A 19301-nucleotide genomic window follows, 5' to 3' on the forward strand; every position below is an offset into this window, starting at 1 on the left:
TGCCACTAGGATCTGTGGCATTTCAAAATTATTTTGTGGCTCTTGGGGGAAGTCGTAGAGGGAAGGCAAGGCAAGAAGAAGGATGCTGAGACTTCAATGAATGAATGAATGAATGGATAAGAGAAATAGAACAATAAGGATTGGGTAGAATCAGAAGTAAAAAGAAAAGAGAAATGAAGAGACATTACAAGGTACTTACCAGCTGGATAGACTTTTCCAGACAAGAAACAGTAACATGATGAACTTGAATGTGGAGACAAGGTGCTGAAGGTTGTAGAAACATGGAATGGTGGGATCTTGCTAGATGGAAGAAAAGTAGTGGCTGATGTTTTCATGGAAATGGTTGGTGACAAACTTGAACTGGGCATTGTGGAAGGACAGTTGTCCATGGGTTCACAGCAGAGGACACGGATCTCATAGTTGAAACAGATCTTGAATTTTCCCTTCTGATCCTGATTCCTGCAGATGAGCCCATAGTCAGGGTTACACTCGACCACCTGACCTGTCTCATTAATGCTAACCTCAGGGTGAGATTCTGAACGACATTCAAGCTCTGTGATGTGTTCAGGCTTGTGACAGATTTTCTCTCCTCTTGCCATGATGTTGTTGTAGGTTTCCTCATCTCCACCATTGGGTCCAGATGATGGGAAGTCCACATCAAACCACTTGGTCCATGAGCATTGTGGCTGACAGCTGGGGGTAGGTGAGTAGGTAGATGTGCTAGGGGTTGTGGTTGGTGTTGTGGATGGTATTTTTTCAGTTGGAGTGGAAACCGAAGTCATTGGAGTTTGGGGTGATGATGGAGTTGAGGTGGTTGTGGTGGGCACAGAATGGGAAGTTGTCTCGGGACTTGGCTTTGTAGTGACCGATGTGGTTGTGGGAGTGGTTGGAGATGTAGTAGTGGTGATGGGGCAGTTCACAGGTTCACAGCAGAGGACACGGATCTCATAGTTGAAACACATCTTGAATTTCCCCTTCTGATCTTGGTTCCTGCAGATGAGCCCATAGTCAGGGTTACACTCGACCACCTGACCTGTCTCATTAATGCTAACCCCAGGGTGAGACTCTGAACGACATTCAAGCTCTGTGATGTATTCAGGCTTGTGACAGATTTTCTCTCCTCTTGCCATGATGTTGTTGTAGGTTTCCTCATCTCCACCATTGGGTCCAGATGATGGGAAGTCCACATCAAACCACTTGGTCCACGAGCACTGTGGCTGACAGCTGGGGGTAGGTGGGTGGGTAGATGTGCTAGGAGTTGTGGTTGGTGTTGTGGAAACCGAAGTCGTTGGAGTTTGGGGTGATGATGGAGTTGAGGTGGTTGTGGTGGGCACAGAATGGGAGGTGGTCTCAGGACTTGACTTTGTAGTGACCGATGTGGTTGTGGGAGTGGTTGGAGATGTAGTAGTGGTGATGGGGCAGTTCACGGGTTCACAGCAGAGGACACGGATCTCATAGTTGAAACACATCTTGAATTTCCCCTTCTGATCTTGGTTCCTGCAGATGAGCCCATAGTCAGGGTTACACTCGACCACTTGACCTGTCTCATTAATGCTAACCTCAGGGTGAGATTCTGAACGACATTCAAGCTCTGTGATGTATTCAGGCTTGTGGCAGATTTTCTCTCCTCTTGCCATGATGTTGTTGTAGGTTTCCTCATCTCCACCATTGGGTCCAGATGATGGGAAGTCCACATCAAACCACTTGGTCCACGAGCACTGTGGCTGACAGCTGGGGGTAGATGGGTGGGTAGATGTGCTAGGAGTTGTGGTTGGTGTTGTGGAAACTGAAGTCGTTGGAGTTTGGGGTGATGATGGAGTTGAGGTGGTTGTGGTGGGCACAGAATGGGAGGTGGTCTCAGGACTTGACTTTGTAGTGACCGATGTGGTTGTGGGAGTGGTTGGAGATGTAGTAGTGGTGATGGGGCAGTTCACGGGTTCACAGCAGAGGACACGGATCTCATAGTTGAAACACATCTTGAATTTCCCCTTCTGATCTTGGTTCCTGCAGATGAGCCCATAGTCAGGGTTACACTCGACCACCTGACCTGTTTCATTAATGCTAACCCCAGGGTGAGACTCTGAACGACATTCAAGCTCTGTGATATATTCAGGCTTGTGACAGATTTTCTCTCCTCTTGCCATGATGTTGTTGTAGGTTTCCTCATCTCCACCATTGGGTCCAGATGATGGGAAGTCCACATCAAACCACTTGGTCCACGAGCACTGTGGCTGACAGCTGGGGGTAGATGGGTGGGTAGATGTGCTAGGAGTTGTGGTTGGTGTTGTGGAAACCGAAGTTGTTGGAGTTTGGGGTGATGATGGAGTTGAGGTGGTTGTGGTGGGCACAGAATGGGAGGTGGTCTCAGGACTTGACTTTGTAGTGACCGATGTGGTTATGGGAGTGGTTGGAGATGTAGTAGTGGTGATGGGGCAGTTCACGGGTTCACAGCAGAGGACACGGATCTCATAGTTGAAACACATCTTGAATTTCCCCTTCTGATCTTGGTTCCTGCAGATGAGCCCATAGTCAGGGTTACACTCGACCACTTGACCTGTCTCATTAATGCTAACCTCAGGGTGAGATTCTGAACGACATTCAAGCTCTGTGATGTATTCAGGCTTGTGGCAGATTTTCTCTCCTCTTGCCATGATGTTGTTGTAGGTTTCCTCATCTCCACCATTGGGTCCAGATGATGGGAAGTCCACATCAAACCACTTGGTCCACGAGCACTGTGGCTGACAGCTGGGGGTAGATGGGTGGGTAGATGTGCTAGGAGTTGTGGTTGGTGTTGTGGAAACTGAAGTCGTTGGAGTTTGGGGTGATGATGGAGTTGAGGTGGTTGTGGTGGACACAGAATGGGAAGTTGTCTCGGGACTTGGCTTTGTAGTGACCGATGTGGTCGTGGGAGTGGTTGGAGATGTAGTAGTGGTGATGGGGCAGTTCACGGGTTCACAACAGAGGACACGGATCTCATAGTTGAAACACATCTTGAATTTCCCCTTCTGATCTTGGTTCCTGCAGATGAGCCCATAGTCAGGGTTACACTCGACCACCTGACCTGTCTCATTAATGCTAACCTCAGGGTGAGATTCTGAACGACATTCAAGCTCTGTGATGTATTCAGGCTTGTGGCAGATTTGCTCTCCTCTTGCCATGATGTTGTTGTAGGTTTCCTCATCTCCACCATTGGGTCCAGATGATGGGAAGTCCACATCAAACCACTTGGTCCATGAGCACTGTGGCTGACAGCTGGGGGTAGATGGGTGGGTAGATGTGCTAGGAGTTGTGGTTGGTGTTGTGGAAACCGAAGTCGTTGGAGTTTGGGGTGATGATGGAGTTGAGGTGGTTGTGGTGGACACAGAATGGGAAGTTGTCTCGGGACTTGGCTTTGTAGTGACCGATGTGGTCGTGGGAGTGGTTGGAGATGTAGTAGTGGTGATGAGGCAGTTCACGGGTTCACAACAGAGGACACGGATCTCATAGTTGAAACACATCTTGAATTTCCCCTTCTGATCTTGGTTCCTGCAGATGAGTCCGTAGTCCAGGTTACACTCGACCACCTGACCTGTCTCATTAATGCTAACCTCAGGGTGAGATTCTGAACGACATTCAAGCTCTGTGATGTATTCAGGCTTGTGGCAGATTTGCTCTCCTCTTGCCATGATGTTGTTGTAGGTTTCCTCATCTCCACCATTGGGTCCAGATGATGGGAAGTCCACATCAAACCACTTGGTCCACGAGCACTGTGGCTGACAGCTGGGGATAGATGGGTGGGTAGATGTGCTAGGAGTTGTGGTTGGTGTTGTGGATGGTATTTTTTCAGGTGAAGTGGAAACTGAGGTCGTTGGAGTCTGGGGTGAAGATGGAGGTGAAGTGGTTGTAATGGGCACAGAATGTGAAGTTGTCTCAGGACTTGGCTTTGTAGTGACTGATGTGGTCGTGGGAGTAGTTGGAGATGTAGTAACCGAAGTCATTGGAGTTTGGGATGAAGATGAAGGTGAAGTAGTTGTGGTGGGTACAGAATGGGAGGTTGTCTCAGGACTTGACTTTGTGGTAACAAATATAGTCGTGGGAGTAGTTGGAGTTGTAGCAGTGGTGGTAGAACAGTTTATCCTGGGTTCACAGCAGAGGACACGGATCTCATAGTTGAAACACATTTTGAATTTCCCCTTCTGATCCTGATTCTTGCAGATGAGCCCATAGTCAGGGTTGCACTCTACCACTTGTCCTATTTTCTCAATGTTAACATGGGGATGGTTCTGTGCTCGACATTGAAGCCGTGTGATATAGTCAGTCTTTTTGCAGATTTTCTCTCCTCCTCTGATGATGTTATTATAAGTTTCCACATCTCCACCACTGGGTCCAGATGATGGAAAGTCCACATCAAACCACTTGGTCCATGAGCACTGTGGCTCACACCTGGGAGGTGATGGGTGGGTGGATGTGCTAGGAGTTGTGGTTGTATGAGATGTGGATGGTGTTTTTTCAGGTGGAGTGGAAACCGAAGTCGTTGGAGTTTGGGGTGATGATGGAGTTGAGGTGGTTGTGGTGGGCACAGAATGGGAAGTTGTCTCGGGACTTGGCTTTGTAGTGACCGATGTGGTTGTAGGAGTGGTTGGAGATGTAGTAGTGGTGATAGGACAGTTCGTGGGTTCACAACAGAGGACACGGATCTCATAGTTGAAACACATCTTGAATTTTCCCTTCTGATCCTGATTCCTGCAGATGAGCCCATAGTCAGGGTTACACTCGACCACCTGACCTGTCTCATTAATGCTAACCCCAGGGTGAGACTCTGAACGACATTCAAGCTCTGTGATATATTCAGGCTTATGACAGATTTTCTCTCCTCTTGCCATGATGTTGTTGTAGGTTTCCTCATCTCCACCATTGGGTCCAGATGATGGGAAGTCCACATCAAACCACTTGGTCCACGAGCACTGTGGCTGACAGCTGGGGGTAGGTGGGTGGGTAGATGTGCTAGGAGTTGTGGTTGGTGTTGTGGAAATTGAAGTCGTTGGAGTTTGGGGTGAAGATGGAGGTGAAGTGGTTGTGGTGGGCACAGAATGGGAGGTGGTCTCAGGACTTGGCTTTGTTGTAACCGATGTGGTTGTGGGAGTGGTTGGAGATGTAGTAACCGAGGTCGTTGGAGTTTGGGGTGAAGATGGAGGTGAAGTGGTTGTAGTGGGCACAGAATGGGTGGTGGTCTCAGGACTTGGCTGTGTAGTGACCGATGTGGTCGTGGGAGTGGTTGGAGATGTAGTAACCGAGGTCGTTGGAGTTTGGGGTGAAGTTGGAGGTGAAGTGGTTGTAGTGGGCACAGAATGGGAGGTGGTCTCAGGACTTGGCTTTGTTGTAACCGATGTGGTCGTGGGAGTGGTTGGAGATGTAGTAACCGAGGTCGTTGGAGTTTGGGGTGAAGATGGAGGTGAAGTGGTTGTAGTGGGCACAGAATGGGAGGTGGTCTCAGGACTTGGCTTTGTAGTGACCGATGTGGTCGTGGGAGTGGTTGGAGATGTAGTAACTGAGGTTGTTGGAGTTTGGGGTGAAGTTGGAGGTGAAGTGGCTGTGATGGGTACAGAATGGGAGGTTGTCTCAGGACTTGGCTTTGTTGTAACCGATGTGGTAGTGGGAGTGGTTGGAGATGTAATGGGACAGTTGTCCATGGGTTCGCAACAGAGGACACGGATCTCATAGTTAAGACACATCTTGAATTTCCCCTTCTGATCTTGGTTCCTGCAGATGAGCCCATAGTCAGGGTTACACTCGACCACCTGACCTGTCTCATTAATGCTAACCCCAGGGTGAGACTCTGAACGACATTCAAGCTCTGTGATATATTCAGGCTTGTGACAGATTTTCTCCCCTCTTGCCATGATATTGTTGTAGGTTTCCTCATCTCCACCACTGGGTTCTGATGATGGGAAGTCCACATCAAACCACTTGGTCCAGGAGCACTGTGGCTGACAGGTTGGTTTCACTGTGGGCTTCTGTTCTGTGGTTATTTTGGTCACTCCATGTGATTTTGGTGTCTGTGTAGTGTATGTCCTTGACGTGGTCCGCTCTTTTGGACCACAGACATTTTCCTTCCAACAGCACTTTATCCGGATCTCATAGTTGTAGCATATGGGTGGGAGCTGATCTTTGTTCAGACACACCAGCCCTTCTGTCTTGCTACAAGTCACATTCTGCTCCAGCTCTTCCAAAGGTGTGTTCGGGAAGCTTTTAGCTCTACACTCCACTTCTGTAGGGACATCACAAAACTTGTATCCTTCCGATCTTAAATGTTTAAAGGTGTCAAAATCTCCCCCATTTATATCCGGGCTAGGATAACTCCCATCTATCCAGGCTGTCCATTCACAGACTTCTTGAAGGCATGGGTTTGTCACTGGCACTGTTCTCACCTCCACTGATGTCACCTTAGGAGAGTGACTGCTGTTTTCGAGTGTCTTTGGGGAAGGAGAGTGACTTTCTGTTGTCTCCTTTTCCTTTGTTGTCGGAGAGACTGTGGTTTTGGTCGAGTGACTCTCTGGTTCTGGTATCGTGGATGGGCTTGATGTTGAGGTGGCAGGAGTAACTGTGCTTTGGGAGTGTGGTTCTGTCGTGGGAGCCCTGACAGTGCTGGGCTCACATGACTGAGAAGTGCAGCATAAAATTCTGATCTGGTAGTTTTCACATTTTCCAGATGCCTGATCCTTATTGTGACAGATCAGTCCCTGTGTTGTGCTACACTCCACGGTTTGGTTGAGCTCCTGCCACGGCACAGCGGGGAACTCTGCAGCCCTGCATTCTACCCCTCTTGGAGAGCTGCAAACTCGATAGCCCTCTGCTCTGATGTTCTCCAGGGTATCAAAATCTCCACTGTTGGCCCCTGTTCCCGGGTGGCTGACATCCAACCAAGGAGACCAAGTGCAAACCTCTTTAACACACTCCGTGGTTTCCGATTTCGTTACAGTTACAGTTGGGCCTGTCATAGGCAAGGGAGTCGTGAAATGTTCTGTAGCCAATGAAGTCACAGGTGGGACTGATGTAACTTTGTGTCCTTGGCATGTAGAATGACGACCTAGGATTTCAGAACATACATAAGACAACATTAGCTGTACAGAAAAAAGAAGCCTGTTTGTGTGAGGCTGGAACTCTAAGGAAGCACCAGTATTTGACATGTTTTGTCTCTGGCCGAGATCATCTTAGATGTTTGGTCCCAAGGTCGTACAGTGTGGGAAGTGGACAGTGGAGAAGGGGACATCAGGGGGACCCAGCCGCTAAAACTGCCCAGATCAAGTGCGTAAGGCACTGAATAATTCAGATTCCACGAGAATACTGGAACCTTGATTGAATCAGGTATTTTCCCTGTAGCCTATGATCCAGAGGGGCCTTTCCCACCCTGAAATCACTCTGTGCATTGGGAAGTTCCTTGGGAGCAGAGAATTTCCTTTCTCCGTACTCGTAGCACGCCTGTTAACGAGTGCTTACAGATTGACTAGACTTGGCCGTGGTCTTACCTAATGTGGTGTGAGAGAAGGAAAAGGTGGTTGAGGGGGCTGGGGTGGTGAAGTCACAGTCATACACCTTGCCCACTATAGTGCCATTGGCGCTGCAGGTGGCAGTAATGCAGCCCCCGGTGCCATCTGTGGTGTGGTAAATGATCTCCCCAGGATGGAAACTCCGCCCTTCGTAAGTGCAGACACATGCTGGCAAGCAGAAGAGAGGAAGACTTCGTCAACATCTGGCTTTACCCTCAGCCAGCCCCGAGCCAGGGAGATGTCCTCAAAAACTAGCCCATCTCTTACCCTTTGAGTCATAAGTGCACTTGATGCCTGCCTCGGTGCAGGAGCTGAGAAGAGAGAGAAGGAGAATGGGAAGGGGAGCCGGAGACGACTGGCCCCGCGCTATCTCCTGGCGGCTTTTGACTTATCGGGCCAGGCCGACAATCTCCAGTCACCGGCTCTGCTTTCCATTGCTTCAGTTTTTATGAAAGTATCGCCTTCCCCTGCTCCAGCCCTCATCCCCACCTCAGCCTCAGACAGGGCTTGGGTTTGCCAAGGACAGAAACAGGACGCCGGCCACTGAGCCAGAGAAACAAAGGGTCGAGCTCTGCGGGAACAATTGCCCGGCATCTCTGCCGCAGAAACTTCTCTGGGGATGGGACCCCCACGCCACCGATAAATGAGCCCTCCCCGCTCTCCTTTCCAGGAATTTTAGGGCAAAGGCTCCAGACCAGCGGCCCTTCCCTTCTGAGGGATGCATTTGCCTCTGGAGAGTTCTTACCCAAGGACACATCTGGCAGCCATTAAGACTGCGTGGAGCGAGTCGGAGTGGGGATGGGAGTGTTAGGCCTGGAGGATTCCAGACAGTCTCGATCACAGAAGAATCGGGAGGGGCAGATGTCATTCACTTGCCACCCTGAGTGAGAGGATCTTACCATGAGTGGCAGTTCTGGTCCGAGGGCACTGGGGAGCCCGGCGGGTAGTATCTTCCTCGGATATAGCACGGAGCGCAGCTCTGGACACACTCCATCTTATCCTCATCGAAGATGGGCGCCTCTGGAGGGCACTTGGGGTAGCAGCCTGCAGGGAGAGGATTCGCTCTCAGATTGTGTGGGACCCACCAGCTCTTCTCCAGCTTCGCCTCTGGCCAGAGAGGGTGGCCAGGTGACTACGCTTTCCACAGGACTTAGGACTTGTCAGCTAAATCCTGCCCAGGGCCTGGTGAAAAGCTACTGCCTAGAACTTGGGTGGCAGTGGAGCTCTGAGTGGGGGCAGCAGGGTGGGGTGAAACAGAAACCTGCCAGGGGACTGCCAGGGAAGCACCCGCTTCCTCCTCCCCACACCCTCTCCTTCTCCTTCTCTCTCCTCTTCCCTCCTCCACACTCCCTCTCCCTCCCCCATCATGTGATCTCAGCCAAGGCATCTCTTGTGCTTTGGGGCAGAAAATGATGTCAGGCCATGATGTGGGTGTGGCTAGGCACCTTGGAGCCCTTTGGGGGCTGGGCTAAGGCTCCGCTGTTTTACCTTCCAGTCCTCGGACGTTATGGGAGCACTTCCCACTTGGATTGTGGCAGGTCTTCATGCAGGGGGCACCGCAGGGCTGGTAGTGCCACTCACAGGAGCCATTGGGATTGTAGTAGTCGCAGAACAGAGCTAAAAGGGGAATAATTATCATAAAACAATCAATCAATATTAATAATTAAATACATAAAAGGGTCAGATTGCCTAAAGGGAGCCAACGCATGTGACAAGGCAGCGGCCCTTATGGAAGCCCAAGAGGGCGCGGGCAAGATGGCGAAGCAGAGAGGGGAGAGGGGAGCACAGTCCCTGAGTTTGGGAGGGAAGGAATCGGGGGGCCAGGGGCGACCCTTTCTTCTGGGTCTTGCTGGGCCCATGGTGTAGGCCAGCCCTGGCAGAGCCTGTTGTAGTGGAGCCTCAGGTCCCCGAGGGAACCCCTGGTGTCTCCTCCCTTCCCGTGTCCCTGGAGATGAACTGGAGAGGCAAATCTGGAGGCCAGACTTGGCCGGCCTCTCTCCCGGGGGATCGGGGACTCACGGCAGATGCTGGGGGTCCTCCAGGAGACACAGACGCTGATCTCGTTGCAGGCTTGAGCGTAGGCGGCCACGGCCGTGCAGAAGCACTCGCAGTCTCCCCCTGTGTCGCAGGCGCAGGCGTCCGACACACAAGCCTCATAGTACTTAGTGGGTTCAACCTGGGGAAGACAAGTCGGCATCTGGGTTCCTCCTTCCCCAGCAGGACCCCAGCTTCCCCAGAGCCGGGGAGGGCGTCACTCCCGCCTTCTCTTTACAAGTGGAAGATTTTGGGGGTGATGTCAGGAGTGATCCCAAGACTGATTCAGGTTCTTTGGCCAATAGAGATGCCGCATCCTGCCCCAGAAGAGATCGAAGCTCTCGTGAACGCTCAAGTGCCAAGGACACTCAGGGGAGCAGCCAGTGCAGTGAAGAGGCAGGGGGCTTCCCTGCTTGGGACAGAACTATGCACGTGAGGAAGCCCCTCTGCATTACATGGGGGTCTGCCTTATGTGGGGGTCTGCCTTACGTGGGGGTCTGCCTTATGTGGGGGTCTGCCTTACAAGGGGGTCTACCTTATGTGGGGGTCTGCCTTACGTGGGGGTCTGCCTTATGTGGGGATCTGCCTTATGTGGGGCCAGCCTTACATGGGGGTCTGCCTCACAAGGGGGTCTGCCTCATGTGGGGGTCTGCCTTACGTGGGGATGGCAGGCTGCGAAGACGGCGCTGTTGATGATGCTGCACTGCTTCTGGGCCCAGGCTTTGCGGTAAGGGTTGGCGGTGCAGGGGTCCCTGACGGGAACGGCATCCGGGCAGGTGGGGGAGAGCTTCCAGCTGTTGCCGAACTCCTGCACATCGCCTACCACGGACAGGCTCCTGGTGGTGAAGTCGTTGACGGTGTTGCCGTCATAATTCCCGCAGAGACCGCAGACCTTGCCCTGCCCAGAGGGAAGGATGAGATAAGGGAGGCAGAGGAAGTACAAGGTCCAGACCCACCCAGGCAGCCCTGGCTACTCATCCTGCAGGAGGAGGAGTCCCTTTCCAACCTTCCCCCCACTGACCACCTCGCTCCTTTTGCCTGGAGGACCCATTCTCATCTTTTCCAGTCTATTGGTCCTAAGTGGCCTCTGGTGTTGTGGTCCCAGGAAGAGCCTTCTTCCCGGTGGGGGGAAGACACCCCACCACTCATATGGAGGGAAAACTTCCTTTTCTTCATCTGCTGAATGAGGATCCCCCTTTCTACATCAGGGGGCTGGAAGGAAAGTGCTTTGTGCATCCTCGCTAACCTGGGCTAACCCGGGCAAGCGCCTGCGGCCCCCCGTCCCCAGTCAGTGTAGCCCATTGCTCCTCCGTGGGACATTGGCTCCTACGGCCAAGGGCCCTGCCTTCCTCATCTCCCTGCGGCTTCAGGGCCCGGCCAGAAAAGCACTTTGGGATCCCTGCCCTGAACTTAGCCTCTTATCGACAAACACAAGAACGGGCACATCCACCCACCTGCGACGCACACCCAGATGGGAGCCTGTGCACACACAGTGCACGCCACTGTAAGCACTCGTGCATTCCTATGCACACCCACACACACAATGCACCCCTAAGCGTGCACGGTGCACACCCACACGCACACCCACACACAGGCACTGATTTCCCAGCAAGCGTGGCCCCCATGGAGCCCCTCCAGGGCAGCCTGGCATTCACAGGGTCACAGGTCTGGCTTCTCAGCCACGGTACCTTGAAGTCTTGGCTGAGTTGAATAAAGATGCTGGTCTTCTTGTCCCACAGCAGGACCAGCCCAGCATTGGTGTCCACAATCAGGTAGATGCCCATCTGACGGATGCTGTAAGGCGGCTCCCCCTTGGCACCCTCCTTCTCCATCGCTTCCACCTTCCCTTCACTGAGTTTTAGCTCATAGCTCTGGATTTAAAAGGTCAAAGGCTGCTCAGTGCCTGGGCCCAGATCCACACCTAATGGCAGCCTCCTCCAGAGCACTGGGCCAGGACCAGGCCTCCCAGGGAGTCCTGTGCCCCCTTCTTCTGCTTGCTTGGCTGGGAAATCGTGCCCAGTCAAGGCTGGCCCCGGCCCCAGCCCTTGTCCCACACTCTCTTTGGGCAGCTTCTTTCCCAGTTAGAGACCTACCCCCAAGAAGATCTTGATGGCCTTGGAGCAAGTGGTGCCTGTGGTCCCACAGGGGATGTTCTCAGTGATGACTCGGAAAGTCCCCTTGCCACTGCTATTCTTCCCACAGTGGTCCTGCCCAGGGAAAAGCTCAAGTGGGGACTCGGGGGAGGAGGCCAGCCTTCCCCACCCAAGCACCATGGACAGTGCTCCTATCCCAGGTCATCGCTATCCGTGGAGAGCTCTGAGGACTGGGCTATGATTGCCTTTCCCAGAATCTGTGTTCTGGGCTTCATCCCAAAGCCCTCCAGGACCTACGGCGTCCCTGGCGACTTTCAGAATGGTCTGTGGCTCTCTACCTTCCCCCACTGCACCAGCCTGGGGACAAGCCTGAATGGGCCAAGGCCAGTTGTTGGACATGTCAGGACCCCGGGCAGCTCCCCATCCTCAACCTGACTAGTAGGAGTGGCCAGTCTCCCTTGGACTCAGATCCCCCAGCAGGGAGGTGTTGGAGGACCTCCAGGGAGAGAGGGATCTGTGGACGTCCGGAGAGAGGGAGGAAGACGTGGCCAGCACAGCCCCCTCTTACCTGGACCAGTGTATACTCGCAATTCCCACTGAAGCTATAGCGCTGGCCATCAAAGGTGATGTAGTGGCCATCCCCATACACGGCACACGTGCCCAGGCAGGGCTCCTTCGTACACTCCCACATTCGATTCTTGCAGGTGCTGAGGGGAGAAGAAGAAGGGTGTCAGCCCCATGTGGGTGGCCCAGGCAGGAAGGGGCTGCCCGCCAGTGGGAACCGAGGGCAGGGGGAGGCAGCCCCAGGCAAAGGGTGGAGACCAGGCCTGGCCCTCCATCCTCCTTGGCTACAGGTGGCCATGGCTGGTCTCTTTCCTGGGACAGTGTCACAGCTGCAGAGTGCTGCCTTCTGCCCCCTCTAGGGGTCAGCAGGAAAGGCCTCCAAGGAGCAGAGGAGTGCCAGCGAGTCCTGGGAGACGTGAGTTTGGAAATCTGCTGCACCTCTCTTGCAAGGAAAGCCCTGCCTGCCCTCTGACTGGGTTCCCTGCCCAGAAGGTTTTCCCGAACTGCTTCAGTGAAGAAAGCCGCCTCCTGCAGAGGAGGAGACCGAGACCCCTGGCAGCCGCGGGCACCTACCAGGTATTGCACTCCACCTGAATGGTCTCGCCTGGCTGGTAGTTAGCCTCGTTGTGGACACAAGGGCACTGATCCTTGTGGATGCAGCCTCCTTCTCCATCAGACACCAACCCATCCGGGCACACGCAACCGGAGACGCACTGGCTGTTATACTGTTGTGGGCAGAAGAAGGTGTCAAAAGTGACAGGAGCTGTTGGTAGGCACACAGGATGACAGACAGGCAGGCAGATAGGCTGACAGGCAGGCAGACAGACAGCAGGCAGGCAGGCTGACAGACAGGCAGACAAGCTGACAGGCTGACAGAGAGATAGGCAGACAGGCTGAGAGAGCAGACCAACAGGCAGATAGGCTGACAGGCAGACAAACTGACAGACAGGCAGACAGACATCAGGCAGGCAGAAAGGCAGATAGACTGCCAGGCAGATTGGCAGAGAGACACAGGTGGACAAACAGGCTAGCAGGCAGACTGAGACACACTGAAAGACAGACACATTGCCTACTTGACCAATAGCACTATACTGCTCAGACAGCTGCAAGCAGTGTAAGCCGGAGATGGGAACAAGAAGGTCTTGAAAAGACCCTTCAGTAAAGACTTTCAGGAAGTCCTGGGCTCTAAATCTCACAGATTTCCCCTCCCTGCACATGCTGAGCAGCTGTAAAGCAATGGGCACTCTGTGAGCTCTGCAAATAGGATATGGCTTCCGTCCTGCTCAGAGGCTCTCTGGATGTCCTGGATGGCACAGGGTGGGAAGCGGCCAGCAGCAGGGATGGAGAGGGAATGGAGAGAGAAGGACCAGGTGTCTACCTGTCCCACTTGTTCATGAGACTGTCATGATGAAGTATACAAGGCCTGTCCCGGAGGGAGGGAGGACAGGGACTGGCCATATAAGCAGGCAGATGACAGGATGTGAGGGCACCTGTGAGCCCATGTGCAAGGGCACTGACACCCTCACTCATCTAGGTGGACATGGTGCTAATGCAGTAGGATGGGCGACGTAGGGCTCCTTCCTGGGCTAAGCATGGAGGGCTGGGAGCTCCCTGAGAAAAGAGAGGGGCAGAGCTTCAGGGGACACTCACACAGGCCATGTCCAGAGTGTGACAGCTTTTTTGACACTCCGCTCCAGTCGCTCCTGCTGAGGCATTTCTGCAGTCAAAGTAGACCATGGGGGCGGTACAGGCTGGAAGGGAAGGGGAAGGGAAGCTGTGAGCAGCCCTGGGAGCCCCCCACCTGTAGAATTCATCCCTGTGGACTGGGGGCAGGGCTGGGGCTGGAGCCAGGCTATTGTAAGGCACAATGCTCTGTGCTCATGGTGCAGAGACCTTGCCTTAGCTTGTGCACGGGCAGACAGACTGAGACACAGAAATGAGACAGACGCCCAAAGGTCACTAAGCCACGGGAAGAAAGCTCCATCACTGATAAGCTACATGACCTTGGCCAAGCCCCTCTCCCACTGGGCCAGTGTACCCCTCTGTACATGGGGTGTATATCTGGGGCCCCTTTCAGCTGTCTATGCTCCTCTATCAATCTGGGCCCCAGGTCCAGGGGTGCTTCCTGTGGGGACATGCCCTTCTGGGCTCTCTACCCCAGCTGGTAGCCTGACCACCCAGTCAGAGAACTGAAGTGGGGGCCTTAGCAGCCAGAGTGTGGCAATGGGCAGTAGAGGGGCTTACCTGGCTTCGGGACCTGGCCTCCAATGCAGTTCAGTCTGCCCTGGGTACAGGTGCTGGAAAGGAAGAAACCAGCTAAGGCTCATCTGGGGCCTCACTCTTCATACTGCAGGGCCTGGAGGGGGCAGGGGCAGGGGCAGGGCCTGGAGGGGGCAGGGGCAGGGCAGGGCAGACTCCTTACCAGATGGCCCCGTTGTCATGCACAGACTCGCCATTTGGAAGGGCAGACCCTTGGTAGTAGCATGGGCAGCTGGCCAAAGGCACACATTTGCCAGTGTCATCCATGAAGGTGCCTTCCTGGCAGGCGCAGCCATCCACGGGGACGAACTTGATACCGCAGGTGACATCGGGCTCACTGAGTGAGCGGCAGGTAGGCTGGCACGTGGTGATGTGGTAGTGGTACGTCAGGGACTTGGGGCATGACATGGACTTGGCTGCAGACAAGGGAGGCCCCACAAGCAGTCAGAATGTGGGCAGCGGGCTACCCCCCAAAGCTCCTAGAATCATGCAGATGGTCTGGGAGACTACCTCCCCTCCCTCCTTCCATGCTGGAAGCTGGCTCAGTGGAGAGAGCACTGGACCCGGAGTCAGGAGGACCCAAATCCATATCCAACCTCAGACGCAGACTAACTGTGTCACTTTGGACAAGACACTTCACCTCAGTTTCCTCAACTGTAAAGTGGGAATAATAACAGCATCTGCACCGTAGAATTACCCCCCTCCCTTCCATTGTTCCCTCTCTGTGCTGCCTAAGTCCCACTGCTCCTTACTGCAGACACCGGCCCTCCAGCCGCTCAGAAGCACTCCCTGGGCAGCACAGGCTTGCACATAGGAGGATAGCGCCGCACACAGACAGTCCTCGCTCTTCTCACAGTTGCAAGTGTCAAACATGCAGTTCTAGGGAACAGAAAAGGCCCTCAGTGGTCCTAGGGATCCCCCAGACCCACCCAAGCTCCCAGAGACCTGAGGCTGACTTCCAGGACTCCAGGCATAAGTAATTCGTTTAGAGGTTTGATGGACAAAGGAAGGGACTCATCACTCGTTGCCACTAAGGGTACTTCCCCCCTTAATTGTTCAGTTTGATTCCAAACTGGGTGGCTATAAAAGTGCTCCAGGGCTAGGCCCAGAGCCAGGGTCAGGACTAGGATCAAGGCCAGGAAGAGGGTAAGGGTTAGGCCAGAGCCAGGATCAGGACCAGGATCAGGGCCAGGATCAGGACCAGGGACAGGGTCAGAGCTGGGACCAGGATCAGGACCAGGGTCAGAGGCAGGGCCAGGGCCAGGATTAGGATCAAAACCAGGGTCAGGTTATAAAGAAGGACCTAGACTGGGGAGAGGAAGACCAGGGGTTCCCTGAATGTCTCTTTAGACATAACAATTTGATCCCAGAGGAGAGACATAAGCCCTGGTCTGGCAAGATCTCTTTTGCACAGAATTGACATTCAGGATCACACATTATGGTAGACAGCTCAGCCGTGTGTTGCTGTCAGAAACCTGCTTGCTCCCTGTTTCATTGTCATCTGATCCAATGGGAGACTCATTTTACATCCTTGGTCATTGGAATCCTTATTAGGACCTCGGACAGGTCCTCCTACCTCTGGTGTGGAATATGTCATGTTTGCCATGCCCTCTCCTGTTCTAGGAGGATGAAAGGACCAGTGCCCTCCAGGCTATTCTGGGGATGTTGAGAAGCTCTGATAGGGGCTTCTGGCTGTTCTCATCTGCCCTTCCCTCTCTCCCTATCTTCCTCCCTTTCCTCTGAAGCCTGTGAGAGCATCAATCACTTGGCTCGGCCCACTGATGACTGGTGGATAGTTACCCGATGGTAAAGGGCCGGGCTGACCACCGCGTGACACAGGGCAAAGGGTCCTTGTGGGTCGGTGAGCAGGCCGCACCAATGCTGGGCATATTTCTCTGCAATCAAAAAGGACAGGGGACTTCTTGTTGGGACCTTGAAAGCCTCCCAAGGATTCTGTGCCCCAGGATCCCGGGATCCACCCCGGGGTCTCCTGGGCAGCTTGTGCCTGCTGAGAATCCCTCCGTTCCGTCCCTACCACGAGCTCCCAGGAGACGCCTTTCTTCCATCCTGCTGTGGTCTATTCTGACACCATCTTGCAGCTTCCCCCCATTTCTCCTGGCGCTACAGCCCCTCTGGAGCCAAGTAGGACAAGGCTGATACCTTGCCCACAGCCTTTACACCTTTGCAGACAGGGCTTTCTCATGCTCTGGCTCTTCGGCCCCCTAAAAGTTCCCAGCTCCTGACATCTCATGAACTTGACCCTTTCGACCATGACATTGTCCAGCTCATCAGGGTGCTTCCTAACTCTGCCCCCAGAACTAGACCCAGGACTCCAGATGAGGGGGCTGATGTGACCAGGCACAAATGGGCAAAGTCCTTTCAGTTCACAGACTTGGGGTCCGGAAGACACGTCGGACCTTACACTTGAGCCTAAAAACTGGCTCCCCACGGGGTCTGGCCCAGAGGACAGAAGGCCTGCCACCTCCCAATTCCCAAAATTCTCACAGCCCAAGGGGGGAGTGTCATGTTTCCCTGGGGGGCACATGTTGAGCTTGTGACCCACTGTCTTCCAGATCTTTTTCAGATGAGCTGCCATCTAACTCCTCATTCCTAGGCTTACATTTGTGAAATTAAAATTTTTCACACAAAAGTCAGACATTACATTTCTTCCTATTCAGTTTTTGAAACTTTTAAACAGTTTTTTCTTCCTAGGCCCTGGATTCCTTCCTGACCTGTTGCTCTGAATTTGATGTGCACATGACGAGACCTGGGAGAGTCAGACATGCACAGCACCTCCCCACATCCAGGATTAGGGGCGGGGTCCTAGAGGAGAAGGCTCTGGGCTGGGCTCCCTCTCCACTTCCCCATTGCGTCACTGTGTGACCTCATCAAGTCCCTTACCTCTGGACTCCCTGGGCGACCTCCTCTTTCAGACAGGTAGTGAGGAGAGACTTGGACCTGAGGTCTCACCCTGGGGATCTGCCTGTTGGGCAGCGCAGGCTTGCCCCACCTCCACCCTACATAGCCCACTCACCATTCTCCACACTGAGCGTGCACGGGTCCTCAAAGTGATTCTTGACGTTGGGACAGTCAGCTTGTGTCTTGTAGGTGTTGACAAAGGCAGCGGCCGTGCCCTCCACCACCCCGCTCATGGTCCTGAAGTCGTCGGCCTGAATGTTGTTGAAGTTCCCACAGAGACCTGGAGGAGGCGGGAGGGCCGTGAGCACGGAACCATCCGTCTGCCACCGGCCGGGAAGGACTGGGGGAGGGGCTCCCCCACCTACCGCAGGTCAGCCCCTGCAGGGACGGCTCCAGTCTCACAAAGACTTGCATGATGGGGCTGAGCTGGATGGTCAGCTGGAGGCCCAGGTTGGTCTGAGCGATGATGAAGGAGGACGAAGGTCTGAAGAGGGTAGCATTTCCTGTAGACAAAGAACGGGGTTGGCGTGGGGCAGGAGGAGCCCCTCACCCCGCTCCACGCCCCTCTCTGCCAGGGCAGTCCCGGCCCCGGTCTCCTGAGAAGCTGCCAGGACAGTGCAGAGAAGGAAGCTTCGCTCACCTGCTGAGACAGGCAGCTGAGTGTAAATCCGGTTCACAAACACCTCCCCGGTGGACTTGATCACAATCACCTGGGCAGGAGAGCAGGAAGGTGGGGAGGGGTGGCCAGGTCTGGAAGCCTCGTGGCCCTCTCCATGGGGTTCTGGATGCAACGCTTCAGACGGGAAGCTCCCCAAACCCCGAGAGCTCACTCTCCAGAGACCTGCCGCTTAGTCTCCCAGCACATTGCTCGGCAAGGGGAACGTGCTTAATAAATGCTGGGGGTGATTGATTAAACTGATCACGGCAGGAAGAGTCAACCTTGGGGCAATCACTGAAAACATGGAGGCTGGAGGAACAAGTGTTCAAGATGCCAGGCCCAGCCCCCCGTCCGGGAGAATGGGTTTGGGGACCCCGCTTCTCCAGAGTGCTCGTCCCTTTCTCATCCTTGCTCATCCTTTCCCCTCATCTCCTCCAGAGTGGGAGCGCCCCCCTCCTCATTGGGCCCCCTTGTCTCCTGCAGGGTGAAGGAGCTCCCCCTCCTCGTTGGGCCCCCTTGTCTCCTGCAGGGTGAGGGAGCTCCCCCTCCTCTTTGGGCCCCTTTGTCTCCTGCAGAGTGGGGGAGCACCCCCTCCTCGTTGGGCCCCCTTGTCTCCTGCAGAGTGGGGGAGCACCCCCTCCTCGTTGGGCCCCCTTGTCTCCTGCAGGGTGAGGGAGCTCCCCCTCCTCGTTGGGCCCCTTTGTCTCCTGCAGAGTGGGGGAGCACCCCCTCCTCGTTGGGCCCCCTTATCTCCAGAGTGGGAGCAGCCCCTCCTCATTGGGCCCCCTTATCTCCTGCAGAGTTGGGCCCCCTTTTCGTTGGGCCCCCTCTCGGCTCAGGGCGCACTTACCGTCTGCCCAACGCTGAGGGACACACTCTTGAGGCAGGTCTCGCTGTCAGTCAGCCCACACTTGCGGAGCTCCGTCAGCACGGTGAAGGCCTTGTCATCACAGGGCTGCAGAGAGGAAAGACCCCTCTGGATGCAGGCCCCGGGCAGCCTCTCTCCAGCCCCTGGCTGCCTCTCGCTTCTCAGCTGCAGGACTCAGCCAGCCCCAGGGGAGCTCCTGGCCCAAATTAGCACCGCCTCATGAGATCGCTGGGCAGAACCCTCCCGGGGACCTCTGGAGTCCAACTCTTACGCTTTAGGCAAAGTGAACCCCGACTTGTTTAGGGATGACACTTCAGGAAAGAAGGGGGGCTTCTCGGGAGTAACCCATGGGCTCAAGGAAGCTTGCCTGCCGTCCAAAG

General features: G+C 54.3%; 1 protein-coding gene and 1 long non-coding RNA gene across 17 annotated transcripts in view; one reads left to right on the forward strand and one right to left on the reverse strand.

Moving 5' to 3' along the window:
- The window catches only part of MUC5AC (mucin 5AC, oligomeric mucus/gel-forming), a 37930-nt gene that overhangs the window by 9981 nt on the left and 8648 nt on the right, over window positions 1-19301 (reverse strand). Inside the window, exons 12-33 of one of the 16 annotated variants that reach the window (XM_051967088.1) lie at window positions 18904-19008; window positions 18036-18105; window positions 17761-17898; window positions 17511-17675; window positions 16277-16371; window positions 15229-15355; window positions 14640-14892; window positions 14462-14514; window positions 13868-13968; window positions 12791-12942; window positions 12222-12360; window positions 11654-11767; window positions 11249-11431; window positions 10219-10458; window positions 9546-9702; window positions 9015-9143; window positions 8426-8570; window positions 7794-7837; window positions 7506-7694; window positions 4761-7066; window positions 3057-3563; window positions 200-2042 (exon numbers count right to left, since the gene is read on the reverse strand). In XM_051967088.1, coding sequence (XP_051823048.1) covers window positions 200-2042; window positions 3057-3563; window positions 4761-7066; window positions 7506-7694; window positions 7794-7837; window positions 8426-8570; window positions 9015-9143; window positions 9546-9702; window positions 10219-10458; window positions 11249-11431; window positions 11654-11767; window positions 12222-12360; window positions 12791-12942; window positions 13868-13968; window positions 14462-14514; window positions 14640-14892; window positions 15229-15355; window positions 16277-16371; window positions 17511-17675; window positions 17761-17898; window positions 18036-18105; window positions 18904-19008 — 7255 coding nt within the window. Of the gene's footprint in view, window positions 1-199; window positions 3564-4760; window positions 7067-7505; window positions 7695-7793; window positions 7838-8425; window positions 8571-9014; window positions 9144-9545; window positions 9703-10218; window positions 10459-11248; window positions 11432-11653; window positions 11768-12221; window positions 12361-12790; window positions 12943-13867; window positions 13969-14461; window positions 14515-14639; window positions 14893-15228; window positions 15356-16276; window positions 16372-17510; window positions 17676-17760; window positions 17899-18035; window positions 18106-18903; window positions 19009-19301 lie in introns of all 16 variants that reach the window. The other 15 variants (XM_051967096.1, XM_051967092.1, XM_051967086.1 and 12 more) reach the window with 15 other exon arrangements.
- On the forward strand, window positions 1136-4640 carry LOC127541835 (uncharacterized). The gene is made up of 3 exons (XR_007948482.1): window positions 1136-1234; window positions 3263-3345; window positions 4543-4640. It is a non-coding gene; the product is annotated as an uncharacterized LOC127541835 (long non-coding RNA).

This window comes from Antechinus flavipes, chromosome 6, assembly GCF_016432865.1.
Source record: "Antechinus flavipes isolate AdamAnt ecotype Samford, QLD, Australia chromosome 6, AdamAnt_v2, whole genome shotgun sequence".
Lineage (NCBI taxonomy): Eukaryota > Metazoa > Chordata > Mammalia > Dasyuromorphia > Dasyuridae > Antechinus > Antechinus flavipes.